Source organism: Ctenopharyngodon idella, chromosome 18 (assembly GCF_019924925.1).
Source record: "Ctenopharyngodon idella isolate HZGC_01 chromosome 18, HZGC01, whole genome shotgun sequence".
In the NCBI taxonomy this organism is placed as follows: Eukaryota; Metazoa; Chordata; class Actinopteri; order Cypriniformes; family Xenocyprididae; genus Ctenopharyngodon; species Ctenopharyngodon idella.
The window spans coordinates 27,258,687-27,279,135 of NC_067237.1; the positions used below are offsets into that span (position 1 = coordinate 27,258,687).

The window sequence follows — 20,449 nt, forward strand, 5'->3', positions numbered from 1 at the left end:
ATGTCTTATGGGTGTGGAACGACATGAGGGTGAGTAATTAATGACATAATTTTCATTTCTGTGTGAACTAACCCTTTAATTAAAATTCACAAAAAAGGAAAAAGGTCATAGAAACCATTATAGCCACTTCATTTATACATATAGTTTGTTCAATGATATGCGAGTTACATGACTATGAAATCAACTTCCAGAGAACAAAAACTAACATTTGAGAAGGCTGGAGGAAAACAGAAAAAAAAATGTTTCCCAAATGCCCTATGATGGATTTTGAAATTATCCTGCAGAAATAAACAAATGAAAATTTAAATATATATATTTTTTATAAATAAAATTAGAAATCACATTATAATAAGTTTTAAATTATTAATAATTAATATTTACTTTCTTATTTTATTGATAATCAATATTATAAATAATATAATGCTGTTTATTGTAAAAGCATTTGCAGGAAAACGTCCCATGCAGTGGGACGCAGTGTGCAAAACCTGTCACACTAAACTCAAGCATGTACGTATGTTCTTGTTGAAAAATTGAGATGCATCGAGAATCGTTTTGTAATCACATCACGACTCTCTGAATTAAATCCAAATCGAATTGTGAGGTGCCTAAGGATTCCCATTCCCACTGATTTATGTGGATAACTGAATAGCCCAAACGTGTGCGGTATATGAATTATGTATTAAGTGCCTTCATGCCCTGATTGTGGGGGTTAATGTGTCTAGGGGGTCCCTGTCACTGTCCTCTGGAAGGCTGATGAATCTAGGGACAGTCTTAGTTCTGGCCTCTCAGGAGATTTCCTCAGGTTTAATAGGACAGATCGATAGAGTCTGCCGCGAGGAGGAAGTTTGCTCACTCACAGGTTATACAACATGTCAGCCATGTTCCTCCGGTAGTACAGAGCGTTCCTGTAGGCCCGCTCGGCGTCCGCCACCTTTCCCTGGTTCTTGAGGACGTTTCCCAAGTTACCCCAGGCTGAGGAAGGAGAATAAAACCAATTTAAATTAATAGAATAAAAGAAATGAGTCTACACATATCTGAAATCGATGGACAAACAACCTACAAAATACTAAAAAAACGATTTTTTTTCCCCCCTCAGAAAAAAAGGAGACTAGGTAAGTATGCAATAAGAAAAAAAAAACCCCTTAAACTTAAAATAATTAAATCATAATAATATATTTTTATTTGTATATCTTTTGTTGTATTGATTATAAAAATTAAATATTTTTTAACGTAAAATCGCACCAGGGAGGCATTTCCACATTTTTTACACAACATTTTATTATGGTTCTATAAAACACGTATTTAGCAACTAAAAGGTAACATGCATGTTACAGTGTGGTAAATTTTGTCAGGTAATCCAAATATGTAAATCGCACAATTTCTTTGTTAGATTATTGGTTTAATCTTTGATGTGGTCTCCAGACTGTTGCATTTTGGTTACGGTTAGGTTATAGTGCAACATTGTGAAATTTTATGAAAATGTTTTGTGCTTCCAAGGCACAAAGGCAGTAAACTGAATACAGAAATTGAAATTTACAAAAGGTTAATACTGCTTACAAAAGGCACAAACAATGGGGAAAAAAGTAAATTACATTAAAATAATTCAATCTTAGACGCTACCCATGCATAGCATCTGTGCTATGAAAAGGGGCGAGAGTGCCATAGCCTGTAAAATTGGATCACAGGGAGGTAATTACAAAGTCATATTGATGCAGTCTGGCTTGATAAATGATTTAAATGAAATTGTGATAATCAATTAGAGAGATTTAGCAAATAAAGATAACGGGCTGTCATTAATAGATTGAATTCAATCAGAGAGGATGATAATTTAACAGTTCAGTGGTTCTCCTCCACACACAAAATTAATTTGATGCATGAATCCATGTGATTGATAAACTGAGGGAACTTCTAAATGATTCTAATGCACTAGATCTCTTGCTTACAATACATTAATAATATTATCTATGTTAATGGAGATTAGCACTTTAAAAGTCATTTGTGGTTTTGTTTTTTACACTTCGTAAATGTCAATATCACTTAGTTAAAAAAAATATAAATAAATATTTTATATTTAAATTAAAATCTTTGAGAAATAGACCATTAAACTCTAAAAGAAGTACAGAAATGAAGAGATGCTTAGGAAACCTCAAACCTCAAAACTTTTTATGATGAACAACTGACATTTTTGGTTTGCAGTAGCATTTATTTATTTTGGGGAAATAAATGATCGCAACACATCCTGCTTTCACCCCGTCAAGTAACACTTACCGTCTCCTGGTTGCTGTACAGTTGATGGATGAGAACTTGACTTTGGGTAACTAAATACTGCAACATGGCTGAATAAACTAGAATTATGGTCTGAACAGAGCAGGGTTATTATAGTCAACTAAAATTAAAACCATAAAAAAACATTTTTGCTACATGAAATAAAATATTAGTCTACTGAAATATAATAAAAACATATTTTAAAAAAGTAAACATTTTATTTTAGCTAGTTTCCAAGGCAAAAATAAAATAAAAATAAAAAATAATAAAAACTACATAGACATAATAAAAAAAAGACAAAAACACACAAAATAAAAACTAATTTAAAATATTAATAGAAACTATAATACAATCTCAATGATACTAAAATAACACCGGAATAGAGAACAATTTATTTTTTATTTTTTGAAAGCTTCTGATAGTGATAATAATTTCTTTGAATAATTACAATATTAGGGATACACCGATTTTACCGATTTTAAACAATTATTGGCCGATTCTGATGTCCGTCACTTAGTCTCTTATTTGAAGTTTTGTCATTAAAATAGATAGTGTTTTGATTATGTTTTAAATTAGCAAAGTTCACAATCACATGCTACTTGCTAGTTAATTGCTGCATGATCAAATAATTTTTAATGAACATGGATTGGATCCATTTAACATTCAGCAGGCCAAAATAAATACATAAATACACCAGAACAAATATACATATGAAATAAGCAGTGCTTTTTAGGTTGGTTTAACAGTAGTTTTTAGGTAAACAAATGTAAAATAACACTGCATATCCTTCACTGTATAAGTTAAATACATATCAATCCTTATTAAAGTTAATAAAGTTATTTAGTCAAGAATAGTGAGCGATTTTTTTGTCTTTTGTTGTTTGATTAACATTAAAGGGTTACTCACGTCATTCCAAACCCTTCGTTTATCTTCGGAACACAAATTAAGGTATTTTCGATGAAATTCAAGAGGTTTTTTATCTCCCATAGAAAGCAATGAAATTTCCACATTCAAGGTCCAGAGAAGTAGTATAGACATCGTTAAAAACGTCCATATGACTACAGTGGTTCAACCTTAAATGTTATGAAGTGCCAAGAATACTTTTTGTGCAAAAAAAAAAAAAAAAAAAAAAAAAGACAGAAAAAAAAGACTTTATTCAACATTTTCTTCTCTACCCTGTCATTCTCCTACAAAGTTGACGCAGTGCAGCGCTTCCATGTTTACGTCAGAACGCCAGCTCAGTATTGGCCAATACAGAGTCAACGTTCTGACGTAGAACACGGAAGCTGTGCAATATGTCTTCAGCGTAAACTGTGTAAGAGAATGACAGGGTAGAGAGGAAATTGTTGAATAAAGTCATTATTTTTGTTTTGTTTTTGCGCACAAAAAGTATTCTCGTCACTTCATAACATTAAGGTTAAACCACTGTAGTCACACTGACTATTTTAACGATGTCTTTACTACTTTTCTGGACCTTGAATGTGGTAATTTCGTTGCTTTCTATGAGAGAAAAAAAAAAAACCCCTCAGATTTCATCAAAAATTTCTTAATTTGTGTTATGAAGATGAACGAAAGTCTTATGGGTTTGGAATGACTTGAGGGTGAGTACTTAATGACCTAACTAACCCTTTAAAACGCAGACAGTAGGAATATTAGGCTGCTGTCACTTTAAGAGTTGCACGGATCCAATATACTGTTACACAAGTGACAGTGACAGTTTTGCACAGTTCAATTGTCCAGAGCATTATTCACGCTGACCCCGGGAGGTCCTTTTTTGACGAGCCCTGCAATATTTTGTACAGATTTCATTTTGTTTTGGCAAGTATTTAATTACACAAAGAAAAATGTTGGATTTTTCAACAGATATTATACGACTCAGTGCCTTCACACAGCTAATTAATAAACCATCGGTTTGTTCTTAGGACGACTCTGATGAACTTTTTTGATCCACTTCAAATGTTGACTACTGTAGAAAGGAACAAAAACTAGGTAGAAAAGACATGAAACTGGAGATTGAATCTCCTGAATTATTTGGAATATGTTAAAATTACCTTTAGCAGGGTTCACAGATATTCCTGACTTGTATAGCATCTCCTCGTTCTGCCAGTCACGGTTCCTCAACACTGTCTTAATCCCAAAGAGAAGGACCAGGGCAACAGAGCAGCCTAGAACCAAAGTTCTGGAGGACTTCCTCCTCAATCTTATGTACAAAGCTCTCATCCCCACTGCTACCAACAGGCAGAAGCCCATACTAGGGATGTACAGTACTCGCTCCGCCACCACGAAGCCCACATAGAAGAACAGGTTGGTAGCAGGCAGGAAGGGAATGGCCAGTAGACCCAATGAGAAGACCACCAAACTCTCTGTGGTGGGTAAAGATGATGAATAGTGTTTTGCAGTGCCGTTTGTTCCATTCACGTGCACTGAGTTCGAGTAAAAAGTCGAGTTTTCATAATCAGAGCTACAACTGTGTCCATTCGTGGACTTCCCGTTTGCTACATTATGGGCTTTTCCGTTGGTCTCCTTACTTTTGGTTGGGTATTGGCGAAGTCCAAACCACGCCAGCGTCAGAAGCGAGATGTAGAAGGCAAAGGTGTGGAGGTTTCGCCAATCTGCAATGCTCCTCAGAAGAGGCAGGGCATCCATTGACCAATCGAAACTTAGCATGTCAGGGCACAGGAGGAGCCAAATGTTCATGGCGGGGAGGAAAAAGAACGTTAGCATTCTAGTCAGGAAACAGGGACAATCTGCTGCAGGGTTGTCCGAGTTGGAGAAGTTTGGAGGTTTGTTGCCCATCCAGTAAAGACGGCAAGCCAGAAGGATGATACCCCAGAAGCCCAGCAGGAACACGCTCAACAGCAGGTGCAGGTTCTTCTTCTGAGAAACAAAAACAGAGAAAACAACATAGATGAGCGCACAAAATTACATTCAATTGATTAAATAAATCATAGGGAGGCAATTTCTGCAGGGAAGACAAAAAATAAGACGCGAACAAACTGACTGGAACATTTCAAAAAGGACACTGCAGAATCTTTTTTTTTCTGTATGACTTCAAAACCTTGAGCTCAAGTCTGGACAAGGTCTTGTTAGTAAATCAACACCAAGAGTGACCAATAAGTCAAATATTTCCAACTGCATTAAATATGAAATAAAAATTAAGAAAAAAAAAAAAAAAGCAGCAGATCCAACAGTAAGTAAATTGAGATTGGAAAAATAAACACTGCGGTGCAATCTGGAAGACAAGCAACGCTTATGAGCAATTTGTTGGAGTTTTAAGTGTTATTCAATACATACTGTACCACATGCACATACTACGGTTTCATCGTGACATCAATCCTTGCGAGGCCTGTGATGGTTAACAAGAATCAGACCTTTGCATCTCCAGTCACTGCAAACAATTTAAAACTGTTGGCCAAATGTAGACACACATTTTCCACATTTTTCAGAGAGGCCAGAATAATAAACGTAGCGTCACTGACTGCTGGTCAGCGAGTACAGCTTGACGTCACAGCACAAGGCAGCGCCGCATTTATCTCTGTCTCATACAGCCGGCTTTTACAGACTTTATAAAATAAACAAGATATGGCCTCATAAAGGTGCCAATCCATCATACCGCAGTGCTGATATTAAACACTCCAGCATGAAAATGATTTCAGAGTATTTATGGAGTGTTTGAATATTTTACACGTTAAGTAAAAGAGGGGATAATATTGTATAGTTCCCAGTAGAGCAGCTGCAGAGTTCAGTACGCCTTCTTTTTCATGTTGATTTTGGATCGAGGACACCCTCAAGCAATTTTATGACTTCCTCTAAACACGGAACTCATTCGACACGGAAGGCAAACAAACACACAAATGATCACTTCAAGGCCTCGTCAATCGCCATTAAAGGGATAGTTCACCCAAAAATGAATGTTTACACACTCTCATGTCGTTCCAAACCTGTATGACTTTCTTTCTTCTGCAGAACACAAACGGAAATGTTGGGCAGGATGTTAACACTGTTAATTCCAATACAATGAAAGTGAATGAGAACAGACACAGTAGAATCACAGATATCATATGACTTGTAAGTCAAATTCAAAGCTAAATGAAACCATATGAAAATTTGAGAGAAACAGACCAAAATTTGAGTCGTTATTTGCTGAAAATCTTCATTTTTGGCATCAATGATGACAAATTCATGTTTCATAAGTTAAACAATGCAACACAGAACTGCAAATGATTTTTGAGATCTTTTTCAGCTATACTATATGTGACCCTGGACCACAAAACCAATCAAAAGTCGCACAGGTATATTTGTAGCAATAGCCAAAAATACATTGTATGGGTCAAAATTATCGATTTTTCTTTTATGCCAAAAATCATTAGGATATTAAAGGATTAGATCACTTTCATATAAAAATTTCCTGATAATTTACTCACCCCCATGTCATCTAAGATGTCAATGTCTTTCTTTCTTCAGTCGAAAAGAAATTAAGGTTTTTGATGAAAACATTCCAGGATTATTCTCCTTATAATGGACTTCAATGGCCTCCAAACGGTTGAAGCTCAAAATGATAGTTTCAGTGCAGCTTCAAAGGGCTTTAAACGATACCAGACGAGGAATAAGGGTCTTATCTAGCGAAACGATCGGTCATTTTGGAAAAAAATGTAAATGTATGCGCTTTATATAAACAAATGATCGCCTTCCAAGTGCTTCCGCCAAAACCGTACTTTCATATTCTTCAAAAAGCTTACGCTGTACTTCCTATGCCTTCCCTATTCTACTTACGGAAAAAATGTAACTGGCGCTGCGTTCGTTCCGTAAGTAGAATAGGGAAGGCGTAGGACATATTCTTCTTTTGAAGAATATGAAAGTACGGTTTTGGCGGAAGCACTTGGAAGGCGATCATTTTATATAAAGCATATACTTTTATATTTTTTCAAAAATGACAGATCGTTTCGCTAGATAAGACCCTTATTCCTCGTCTGGCATCGTTTAAAGCTGAACTAAAACTGTAATTTTGAGCTTCAACCATTTGGAGGCCACTGAAGTCATTATAAGGAGAATAATCCTGAAATGTTTTCATCAAAAACCTTAATTTCTTTTCGACTGAAGAAAGAAAGACATGAACATCTTGAATGACATGGGGGTGAGTAAATTATCAGGAAATTTTATATGAAAGTGAACTAATCCTTTAAGTAAAGATCATGTTCCATGAAGATATTTTGCAAATTTCCTATCGTAAATGTATCAAAAACTTATTTTTGTCAGTGGATATGCATTGCTAAGGACTTCATTTGGATAACTTTAAAGGTGATTTTCTCTGTATTTTGATTTTTTTGCCCCCTCAGATTCCAGATTTTCAAATAGTTGCATCTCGGCCAAATATTGTCCTATCCTAACAAACAATACATCAATAGAAAACTTATTTATTCATTATTAAAAAAAAAAAAAAAAGTTTTGTGGTCCAGGTTCACATATGGACTATTTTTATACTAGTTTTATAGTACTTCTTTGTCAGTTTTAGAGCTTGCTAGCATTTGCCTCCATTCACTTTCAATGTATGGAAAACACCAGTATAAATCTCCTTTTGTATTCCACAGATTTGGAACAATGTGAGCAAATGGCAGATTTTTCATTTTCATAGCCCTTAAAAGATGTTATGTACAGTACATCTGGAAAATGCACATATTAAAGATTAATGTGGGAAGTATTAACAAAGCATTCCCCCTAAAGGTTATTTGTGAAGAATTTTGTCAGTCCAAGACACCATTTACTGTAACTTAGAGAATTTTTTTCCTCCCTGCTGACTCACTAACAGAATGAAATGAGACAGTGAGTATGTGTTCAGCATTAATGTCCAGCTGTTCTATACAATATTGATTTTTTGTCCTGTTTTTGGTCATCTCTGCTTTAGGCAAAGATCACATTATTAGTCACAGGGGAAATGTCTGTAACAGGCCACTTCTCATGTAATCATGTTATGTAGCACAGATGTACAGAGCATATCCCAAATGACGTAACTTTTACCATAAGTCCTGACAGGCTTTGAATGTGTGACAACATGCCATCAGAGAGGCTTAAAAAATAAAAGATACAATAACTAGTCCTTTTAGAAATGTACTTTCAGGTGTAACAGAATAAGTAAATAAACAAATCAAATGAATAAATAAAAAGAAAGCACCAAAATTGTGAGAGCTATTTAAAAAGTAACCTAGCTCTGTTATTATGCAGTACAGTCTCAATGTCTGTAAGATATCAATCTGTCACCAATTAAAGTCTGGGACAACATCAAGTTAACCACCTGTGTCTCTTAGTTCCTGTGACATCTGTTTAAGTTTACTGACCGAAGACATGATGTGTGCATTAATGATCCCGAAAGATGAATAAGCAGTACAACTAACTACAATAATAGCTTGAACATGTAAAAAATGAGTAAGATATTACACACAAGAAACATTTACAGGATTAAAAATGGTTAACATGATGAATATTGATAAGATCTCAAGGTGTTTTGATTTCATGCATACAGTATGGCTGGCTGTTTCAGGTGGAACGCGCATGTCCCTGCGGAGTGAACTGTAGGCTGAAGGGAAGAGGTCGTAAACGGGAGGTCCCACGGGGGTCTTGAAGCGGCAGGCTACAGAGGCCAAGCGGAACTGTCGGACTGAAGAGAAATACAGAACTGTATCCAGGTTTTGCAGCTTAGAACCCAAACTGCAGTGGTATAAAGGTTACAACTCCCCACAATTTTTTTTTTTTTTTTTTTTAATTTAGAAGAATATACTGTAGACAGATTACTAGAAGAAAATTAGAAGAAAAAACTACTGCTCTAAGTAGAGTTTGGCCAAAAAATAACAGTTTTCAGAAATGCCTTTCATTTAAACAATTTAGTATCGATTCTTAATAAACCAAATCAATCTTTTAATCCATGTCTTTTTCAGTGGTGTGCGTCAACTAGCTAACTATGGAAACACAAATTATAATTTTTTTCCTCACAAATAAATGTGAAATAAATAATATAATAATAAATCTAATAAAATAAAAAGCTAAATCTAATGTTTTGGGCACTATTGTAGACGCTAAATCCATTGGAAATCAGTGCAAATACCCAGCTCTAGCAATTGTATGAATGTAATTAAAATAATTTTACCAAAAAATAAATAAATAAATAAAAAAAAATAGACTAAATAATAGCATACCTTAGACTGAAATTATCTACAAAATAAAATTTGAATAAAGTCTGTATGCTCAGCATAAAGTGTTCATATGTCTATTTAAACTTGCTTTTTTATATTTGTTTTTTGTAAACTTTATACCTTATAAATAAAAAAAATGTCCCATTTACATTGATAAAAGCATTCAAAATTTAACTAAGTGATGAGGTCACTGTAATATTTGCACATATTTGCACAGAGAATTGTGATTGGTCTTCTTTCTTATACCTCGTAAACTATCTGTAGTTCACTATGTGAAGACATTGTGTTGCTTCTCGGGGACAGCTGACTGAAAACAAGATGCTTGCCGAGTGTCATGATAACAAGATGCTTGCCGAGAGTCATGATAACATCAACAGAGGCTGTGATGTGGCATTTTATTTATGCAAAAAAGCAAAGTCGTAAAACTGGATATAACTCTAGCTACATTTTTTGCTGCCTTGCAAGTACTGGTATTTCCTTGGTTACACTTGAAAGTCCTCACATACTTCACTGCATCTCTAGTACAGAGGCAGTTCATGTCCCTAATTAGTGAACTACACAAGAGAGCGACGATCACAGAGCATATAGACATAATTACATTATTGGAGTCAAAGAATTCATTGCAGGAAAATGCTTTCAAAATGTCTTCACATCTAATGACACTTCTCTCCTGAATGTTGATACGAGATTTTTATATGGGCCGGGAGAGCTTTGGGTTGATGTATTACCATCTTCATCTAGCACTGAAGGACTGTGAATTCAAACAGATGAAAGTATGAGAGAAATTCATACTTTTCAACAGGTATAAATCTCTGCAAATAATTATGGTGATGGGGACGCATCTGTCGTTTTACTGCACGTACATGCGAATTACTGAACTCCGCATAACCCTGTCAGCCAACCTCACGAAAAGCCTGTAAATATAGTTTCTTGCACGCACACATATAAATATATAAAAACTCAACTCTATACATATTAGCGGTGGTCTAACGGAGCTTAAGCCCAGTGGGGGTGAGACGAAGAGAGTGAGACAGATTGTGGAGCTCTAGCGGAGGCTGAAGATGTGTCAGTGAGGTCACGGGGGAGTGTGAATGCCTGCACACAGGATTCTCGCTGGATTTATGAGGCGGCTGCAGGTTTGGGACTGCGCAGCCTCTCAAGAACCAGCATGGGTTTTAGCACTTGCAGGTTCAGAGCCAAAACACATAGACCCTGGGATTTGCGCAGGTTTGAATCTTTCTCTCTGTGTGTGTGTAGAAGATACTATGCATGCATAATATACTGTATAAGCAATAAAATTACTAACTGAAAATAAATAAAAAAATAAAAATGAAATAAATTAATTCAACCTAAATAGTAATATATAAAAAAAATATATATATTAATAAAAACAAGCACAAAACAAAAGTACTCAAATTAAATTAAAATGAAAAATAAATAAATGACAATTCAAAATGTTAATAAAAACCATAATAGTATTTAAATTATATGAAAATAACACTGTTTCCTGGTCTTTTCATCAGAACACATCATTGTGAGGAAAAATATTGCTTTCACAATATTTCATGCAAACGCAATAACTTTCTCACACTTTCTGTATAACTTAATACCTTTCTGACACCTTTTATGCTGAAAAAAAAATATAAAACCAAGTTCTGGCCTATATTATTTCTAGCTCAATATGCTGTTTTGCTTTGATATATGTACAATGATGGATGTAAAATCTATCAGTAATGCCATTTCTTGTTGTTTGTCAAAATGAAATAAAAAATGACCCAGGTTACATTTTAAACACATTGATCTTACTGAACACGATCAGTACATTATTCCTAAGAAAAGGAAACTTCATTTCCATTTCCATTTCCCTTTCCTTTTTTCATTCATGTGATAACGCCAGCACAAACTACTGGATAACGTTCAACGTAATCGCCAATTTATAACTACTGTATATATGCATTGTTTTAGCAAACCTGCATTTGGGTCTAAAACCTGCATTTGGAACACTTTCCATGAATCCCAATTAATTCAGTCATACACTCTTAAAACTCTTCTTTTGAACCCTGAGTGTATCCCAAAGGATAAAATCAAATTCCATACCTTTTTTCTCATTGAATATCCTGTCACTCAGAAAAAAGTAAGTGATAATCCATGCCTAGCTATGCATTAAACAAATTTAATGCACGACACGGAGGCAAAGAACTACGCAATGGGAGACCGAGTGCATTCAAACCATTTAATGTACAGCTAACCGTCGATTATCTCACTTATACCATGATCATTTGCCAGCATTGAAAGTTGAAAGCTGTCATTGATGTTTTCAAAGTTAAATTTGAATGGTGCTTTAAGATATCCATGTGAACTACCTGCGTCTGTGCAGCGTTTCTACTAGCAATGAAGCTGTGAGTTTAATTACTTCACACACAGTGACGTTATAAACTCCTTAATGAGTAATGTATTGTAGCGATTCAGTAGCGAAGTTAATATGCCACAGAGTGAAAAGTGACAAGTTTCTGTGCTCCTGTTTCTGTGCGCGCAGCGTGATCTCCGCTTTAATGAGAGTAGCGCATTAATAAAGAATGGTGAATAAACTGACTTGGAACTACCTGTGCATTAAATGGTTTTAGTTTTTTAGTCCCTGACTGTGAACAGCAACAGAAGTTACATTATTACGCCATTAGATGGCGGCAAAGACTGTCTTTATGAGTGTGTCAGTCAGTAGCGAAGACTTTTACATTGAAAAGACTGAACTGTTGTGAACACGGAACAAGACGCAACTGACAAATGTTTTGACTAGTGCTGTCAGTCACGGAAAACCCCTCAACTGTTAAAAGGACAAGATAATACATCAGACATTTAAACAGATTTTTTTTTTTTTATTATGAACATAGGACTGACCTGAAGGAAAATGCTAAATTTGAATCTTTCTCACAATATTCTTCTATATAATACAGTAAGCTTCAATGAACAATATCAATTGAGAACAAACAGTTTACATTGCTAAGTGTGGTTGCTAAGGGTGTTGTGTAGAGATACACAGAACCGTCGGGTGAAGCGGTCATAGCCACGTTTTATCGTGAATAAAACACCGCTTTTGACCAATCAGAAAAAAGGACAGGAACTAACCATTTTAAAAACGGTTTTATTGCACACCTTCCAACCAATCAGAATCGAGTATTCAGGCAGACAAATGGTACAAATCATATTACTAAAGTAAAATTTCATGTTGACGTTTCCTGTTGGGAAAAAATTCTCTCCAATTCTCACAAGACACCATATTTGAGAGAGCAGGAATGCCTTATTGTATTTGCCTTATTGTATCTGATGCACAATGCTGGGCTAAATGTGGCTGTGTTTAACCATGTGAAAACATCCTCAGGCTGTGTGGAAAAAAACAGAAAAGAGAGTTTAAGAACACAAACACATAGTAAAACTCTTATTCACACTACCTGGCCATCTGACAAACAGCAATTGTCACTTCTAGTCTGTCTAGTATCTAGCATTGGGTAAAACACAGCAGACCTAACCGCATCCGTATGTGCACACTGAAGACGTTGCTATTTGCATGTCTATGCAGGAACGTGTCACCATAAAAGAATGGACTCGAAGCACTATCACACAGTACAAAAAAAATCAATTCTATGCACACAACATTCATTTCCCTGTAATGTCATTTAATTCTCTAGAGATGAGATTGAACAGGGGAATAGAATAAGACAGGAAGGCAGAAAACCATCTAGAAAGGCAGAACAAAATCTGATAACACTAGACCCTTAGAGAACGACCACCAGTCATAGACTGAGAGGGATTTTAGTGCTTGGCTCTATCTCCATTATCTCCCGCATAAACAAATGCATAAAAGTGTCCATCTTCATAATACTGGCCCTGTTTTCAATGTCAGGCCTTCTGCAGCCCAATGTGGAATTTAGCTTTTGTCTTTTTTCTTTCTTTTTTTCTCTATAATCCAGTTTGTCTTGAAATAAGTGGTTTAACACTGCCCGGTAGGAGGGATGCAGGCTTTCTCCCTTCCTCCTATTGTCAGTTTCTCTCCATCAGTTTGAAATTAAACTACTAGAAACAGGCATATGAGGATAACATCCATGGAGATAAAGCACACAACAGACCAATTCAAAAGAAAAGTGAAAGAAAGAGAATCATTTTTGGCAGCAATTTTTCCAGGACATTTGGGATAAAAAGCAGCTTGGCAAAAATTCACTGAGCTCTGGATTCTGCCACAAAAATGTATTTTTTCTGTTTTCTGAGATTAATTGAATAAGAAAGGTTGTAAAAAAAAACAAAAAAAAAAACAGAAGGTACGTTTTACTGTTCTTTTTCTCAACTATGTTTGTAGTAAAAATGAAATAAATAAATTTAAAAAATGGTCGATAACAATTAGCAAATAATTATTTTTGTTATTACTTTTTTCATGGCTGCTATTAAAATTATATACTAGAAATAAAAAAAAATAAAAAACATTTTAAAAAATCATTTTAAATTAATGCTAAAATGTGCATTTAAAATAGATTTTTTGTAAATAAAAATGTACAATATAAATAAGACTGCACAAATAATTAATACTGATTACTTGAAAAATATACTACTACTACTACTACTACTACTACTACTAATAATAATATCTGCTGCTAAGAGATCTAAATGTGCATTAAGTTTAAGTCCTTAAGCATCTTATAACAACGATTCATGAATAATTTTTTGTTTGAGTTTCCAATGCATTTATACAGATTTAATATTCAAAAGGCAAGCAATATGCCTTGATGTAGCTCTTAAAATATGTATAAAAAAAAAAAACTGTTCTTTTTCTCAACTGTGTGTGTAGTAAAAAAAAAAAATGGTCGTTAACAATTAGCCAAGAACTATTGTTATGTTATAACTTTTTCATGGCTGTTATTAAAATTATATATTAGAAATAAAATAAAAAAAATCATTTAAAAAATCATTTTAAATTAATGCTAAAAGGTGCATTTAAAATAGATTTTTTGTAAATAAATAAATAAAAATGTACAATATAAATAAGAATGCACAATTAATTATTAATACTGATTACTTGAAAAATATACTACTACTACTACTACTACTACTACTAATAATAATAATATCTGCTGCTAAGAGATCTTAATGTGCATTAAGTTTAAGTCCTTAAGCATATTATAACAACGATTCATGATTCATTTTTTGTTTGCGTTTCCAACGTATTTATATAGATTTAATATTCAAAAGGCAAGCAATATGTCTTGATGTAGCTCTTAAAATATGTAAAGAAAAGAAAAAATCAGTAAGGAAATTATTAATATATGCCTGGAGGTTTTAAAATGCTGATAACAACACCATAACTATAAAAAATAAATATAAAAAACTATAAACTATAAAAAAAAAAAACCTCTTTACAACCTAAATCAAAGTCCTCCAATGCCCAGCCGCTCAAACAAATAAAATGCACATGACATCTATGCCATTCTCTCAAAGTGAACACCCCGTGAGATTTGTAATTCAACTTCAACAAGCTGAATATTTACTTCGAAGCTGCTTTGAGCACAGTTATAAACGGATCAAGAAAAAACAGCCCATCAGCCAAGATGCCATATGAGGATTTAGCTTTTAAAATTCACTTAAACCAACAAGCCGCTCTCATATTATGTCCAGACTGCACTTCTACCAGTGTATTTTGAGCTTTCCTCAAAGTTTCAGAGTAAGGAATTTTTCTGAAAATCTGTCAGTGTTTCCAGTTCTCGAGTGCTAACGCATGCCTCATCACTCTTGGATTTAGCCTACATGACTGATAATATTGGGAAGTGTTAAATATTTGACTTTCCTTCATGAGTAAATTGGCTGTAACCAAGAGGGGTTTGGTGAGAGCAGGCTCGATGGATAAAAGCCATCGGGATCTGCACTTAACAATCCGCTGTTCTTAATGAGACTTTTCACAAGAATCTGCAACTTTGGGCCCGAAGACAAGTGTAGAGCTACAGAAGATGATTTACTTAGCTCAGCCTCAGACAACACAACCTCCAAGCACCTCCATTAAATATTTATGAAGCCACTGTCCAACCCTACGACATATTTTTATACATGAAACTGTTCCATGTGTAACATTCATAATCTTAAGGTAAAATATCTTGAAAATTGTGAAAATTATAGATTGAGACAGAAAGAGTGACAGAAAATGACTGGGATTGTTTACATTCTGCATGAGAGCTATGGGTCAAAGTCTGGAGGAAAAGACTAAGTGACCAAATCAAATAAAAAGGTTTTGTAATAAATTTGTAAATTATATTTAGAATAAAACAATTCAGGAATAGACCCCAGGATAGGACAAAAAAATTAATGGGAACTTATAGCGACCACATGAGCACTGTGGCTCAACATACTGTCCCAACAAGAAAAACAGTTGACATTTATTAAAGCAGAAGCTGAGATAAGATAAATAAATTAAATTTGAGGGATTGAAATGTCACACAACATGAGATTACCCACAACAAAGAAAGACAGGCCGAAATTGAGATACAATTCAGTACCCAATGTACTGTTTGAAATCATACCACAGACAACCAATAACGATTGCATTGTTTTGTCTAATAAAAAATATGATGGGAAAAACATCTTTGGAAGTATGTTTAGGCACAAAGAGCAGGTGATATGATGCCAGAGCCTTATTATGTCTCAGAAAATTCTCCATGAGCCACAACTATCAGCAGAGGAACTCTTCAGAGAATCACACTCCAGCATGTTTTCGGATGTGCCCCAGGCCGAAAGACCTTATTCGGAAAAGCACGGATAATGCCTTCAAAACGAATAACGAAATCTACCAAATAATAGGAAAAATATTCGGCAGACACAGTCATTCCTCGATAACGTTTACTGGATAACGGCTGAGCATAGGCTGGGGATGGCACAGCACGATATTATACATAAAACTATGCAATGAGTGTGTGAAGTGAATGAGAGTGATCTCTATGGATTTTCTACTACTTGATATGTCTATTTAAATGTTTTAAATCTTATATGATATGCTTCTCTGTCTCAGTCTCTCCCTGAAGCAGCAATAATTCATGTAATCTTTAGGCCCATAATTTGTTCAGATTTGCATTTTGTATGCACAGTAAAAGATGCTTTATCAATTTTCAACTACTAAGTATATTCTTTCTACTTCCACTTTCTCTATCAGCTATTTTAGAGTGCTCTTATTTAAGGTTGTGGATGATTGTCCTGACATAACAGGAAGTACCTCTGGAAAATAAAAAAATAAGATATTTTTTCCCTTTCATTTAACATTTAGTATTATTGTTTCAATTAGAAAATATTTAAAGTCCCCCTGTGGTGAAAATCAAGTTTTTAATGTTGTTTATATGTCTATGTGATGTTTTTAATATGCTTTAAGACAAACCATATGCAAATTCATAAGTCAACACCATTTCTGAGTATTTTCTCTTTAAAACCGCAGTGATCTAAAAACGTGGGTTGAAATCACTGGTGTTTTTGACGTCACAAACTACCTTGTAACCAATCACGTCAACATGCCAGCTTTAGCATATCTTTACCTATGACCGATCTGAAGCAGGAGAGTCTCAAGAGAAGGTTATCCCGGTATATTTTTCTGTTGATATGAAAAATTGGGTAGATTTAGCAATATAGCGGGTGTATGATGTATATATTACAATGTTATGATGAACTATATGCCTCTCTCCACTGACGTTCTAAGGTGTTCAAAGCTTCTAAAGATACTTATTTTTAGAAGACAGCTGTCTGACTCGTGAACGGGAACATGGTTTGCAACACATTCTTAGCTTTTTGAACGTGGTCAAGCAAAAGGCTAATCATATTAATTACCGTTATGTGTCCGACGTTGTAAAAGGCGATACCATTGTGCAGCGTTTACATCAGTAAGTTGACCGAGTGGATCTCCGAGCTCGTGCAAGTGAGTGGAGGCTGGGCTAATTAGCATATTCATAGATCTCCATATACTAAATGAAGCAAGGGTGTAGTTACATTCAAGCTATTTTAAGGCATGAAGAAATTTTTTTCACAGGAAAAAACCCTTAAATATGTCATTTTGGTGATCAAAGATGAGTTTTAAAGGATAAAATTATTGACTACAGGGGGACTTTAAATATTTATTTATTGGAAAAGATAAAATATAAATATATATAAACAATGTTTAGCCGTAGTTAGTGGGACGTTTGAAGATATCCATACCTGAAGATGTGCCAATGTTCCAGATGGTCATAGTCCTACAGTAATCATTCCAGCTCAAAAAGGAATGTGCTCAGATAAGCTGGCACTACCGATATGCCAAGCGTAACAAACTTCATAAATAAATGGATAACAGATTTCTAAATTCTCAAGGTGAATATATGGGTTCATTTTTGCCTTGCATTGGATGGCTAAGCAGAAAAGAAATGCAGTACTTGCAAAAGAATGAGAAAATAATAATGGATGATTAGGATATGAAAAACATTTATCATGAGAAAGTAATAATCTTTGGATTGCAGGTATAGACTCACACAGAGCTCTACTTCGAGCTGATGTGAAAATGAAACTTTATATTTAACAAATAAAGAGAGACATTTATTACCTAGCAAGGCCATAACTGTGAAAAACACAAAGGGGATCAGAAACTTGAAGATGAAATGAGTTTGGCCTTGGGTTTGCTTGCTTTCTAAACTGCTCTCTGTATTTCAGCCAGGTCAGCAGTCCGTTTCGATCACAGACAGGGAAGAATGACATGTGAAGGATTTTAGGCCTACACGCCAATGTATTAGAGCTTTCCAAGGTAGCCAAAAGAAATGCCTTGCAGCTATGCATTACCATTCGCCAAAAATATGAAGCTCAACCACAAAAGAGGAAAATCTGAAACGTAAATAAAGTGATGAGATTGAGAAACCTCAATCCATTCAAACTCAAAATTGCTCCCTGTGAAAATTTTATTGAGTGCAGCCACAGAGAGACCTCCTAGCATAAACTTCTGCTTCCTAAATCGCTGCTGTTTATTTAGCCTGAACGGTTCGGTGAGCCTGTACGTGTCCACAATCCTCCGCGGCAGTTACAAGATACTGATTCATCCCTTTTAGAGGTTACTAAGGTCAAGGAGAATTTTCTGCAAAAAACTTTGCCATTTAATTTCCACTCTCTAGCATATTAAGCCATATATCTGGACTGGACTAGGTTTTAAAACAGCACTTGAGTTAAAATTATTAACACAGGATGTCTGTCATTTCATGTACTAATTTGAATGGGATTAAGACTTCTGTAGTTCATTTAAAAATATACCAGTTTCTTCTGTAGAATACAAAAGAGCTGTTTCTTTTCATACAATGAAAGTCATTGGGGTCCAGTGTTGCTTTGGACCTCTTAAGACTTTCAATATATCTTCTATTATGTTCCACACAAGAAAGAAAGTCATACAGGTGTGGAATAACATGTAATGAGATGAAAGAATTTTCATTTTTGGGAGAACTATTTTTAAGAAAGATCACATACTTTGTGCATAAATGTGATTTAATATACAATTAAAACATTACGTATTTAATTAAAAGAAGGAATTAATTAAGGTGAGGAACAACAAAGGTCAAAATAAATGAGAAGTGTACAAAATATTTATAGCACAATCACAGACATTCCAATCTGGATCAAATTAGATTTCTCAGAGGAACAGAGTTAGATGAAACACAGCCCAAAATAAAGAGAAAACTATGAGTATATGTAATAAGTATATGAAACATCAATTTAACTAACCTTATCTCCTCTGGTAAAACTACTTTCAGGGTTTTTGCAGCTTCACAACTTGTCACTTTCACCATGGCAGAGTTTGGATGGACTGTGGTGCTGAGTGAGACCTCCTGTGCACCGTCAGCACTGCTCTCCGAAACTAATAATCTGAAACGAACATGACTTGTGATTCTGCTGGGTAGGTCACAATGTTTGAACTTGCTGAGTTTCCAGCCTTCTATCCTTGTTGCTGCATCAACATATAGCAAATCCAGGGCTGTTTGCATTGGCTGCGCTTGACCAAAGAAAACACGCTGAACGTGATTGAGTGCCATTCGACAGGCTGTGGTATATGGCAGCCTGTTTGTGTACATGTATGTGGCCACCTTGAGGTCATACTGTGTTCTATGCTATGCTTCCAGCAAATTTTTTTCAGCACTAAGTACATATAATGAACCTGAATCTTTGAAGAAAATGCTAAAAGTTCCCATAAGACACTGCTTTAAAAACCTTTCTAAGGAAATTATGGATTCCTGAACACCACACTCCATCTTCAGCCAGACCAGCGCTGGACTGGAGGGGACAGGCAACAATAAATTAACCAGTCAGCAACTACAACCCAAACAAAGGCTTACTTCGGCCCAAGGTTTACATTAGGGCTTACAGTACAAAGACTCCTGCCTCTGAGACTCCTTTGAGACACAAAACGAGACTTAATCTGACAATTTTCTCATTATTAACCATGTACAACTGCCTTTTTCAAATACAGTTGAAGTGGATGAAGACCACAGACAGCTGTGTTCACCATTTGCATTCACTAATATGCTGAAAAAAGCAGTTCATACAGATTTGGAACAGCATGGGGGTGAGTAAATGACAAAATATTCATTTTTGTGAACTCTACCTTTCACTAACTAGTATTTTGTATAGAAATTAAGGGTCAATATATAACTTCAGATATGTAAATTGCACTTCTAACTATTTTAAATGGGCCGTGAAACCCACTGAAATAACATTATGTGTATGATTCAATTATAACATTACTGTATTTAATAATGGAAAGGGATTCATTAATGTGAGAATCATTACCCAGAAAACTGGCAAAAATCTCTAAATCAATAATGAATCTGCAACCAAAAAATTAATTATTTGAAAAGGATCATCTGTGTGTCATTAAAAAATATATAATATAGAAACTAAAGTTGTTCCTATGAAGATGGAGTTACATGAGGACTCCTGAATGAGCCAAAATGTAATTGGTAATAATGTAAATGTAACTC

General features: G+C 34.9%; 1 protein-coding gene across 1 annotated transcript in view; it reads right to left on the bottom strand.

Moving 5' to 3' along the window:
- tmtc2b (transmembrane O-mannosyltransferase targeting cadherins 2b) overlaps positions 1-20,449 on the bottom strand; it is a 122,393-nt gene that overhangs the window by 29,262 nt on the left and 72,682 nt on the right. The window contains exons 3-4 of the mRNA XM_051870682.1: positions 4,317-5,142; positions 858-972 (exon numbers count right to left, since the gene is read on the bottom strand). Coding sequence (XP_051726642.1) covers positions 858-972; positions 4,317-5,142 — 941 coding nt within the window. The remainder of the gene's footprint in view (positions 1-857; positions 973-4,316; positions 5,143-20,449) is intronic.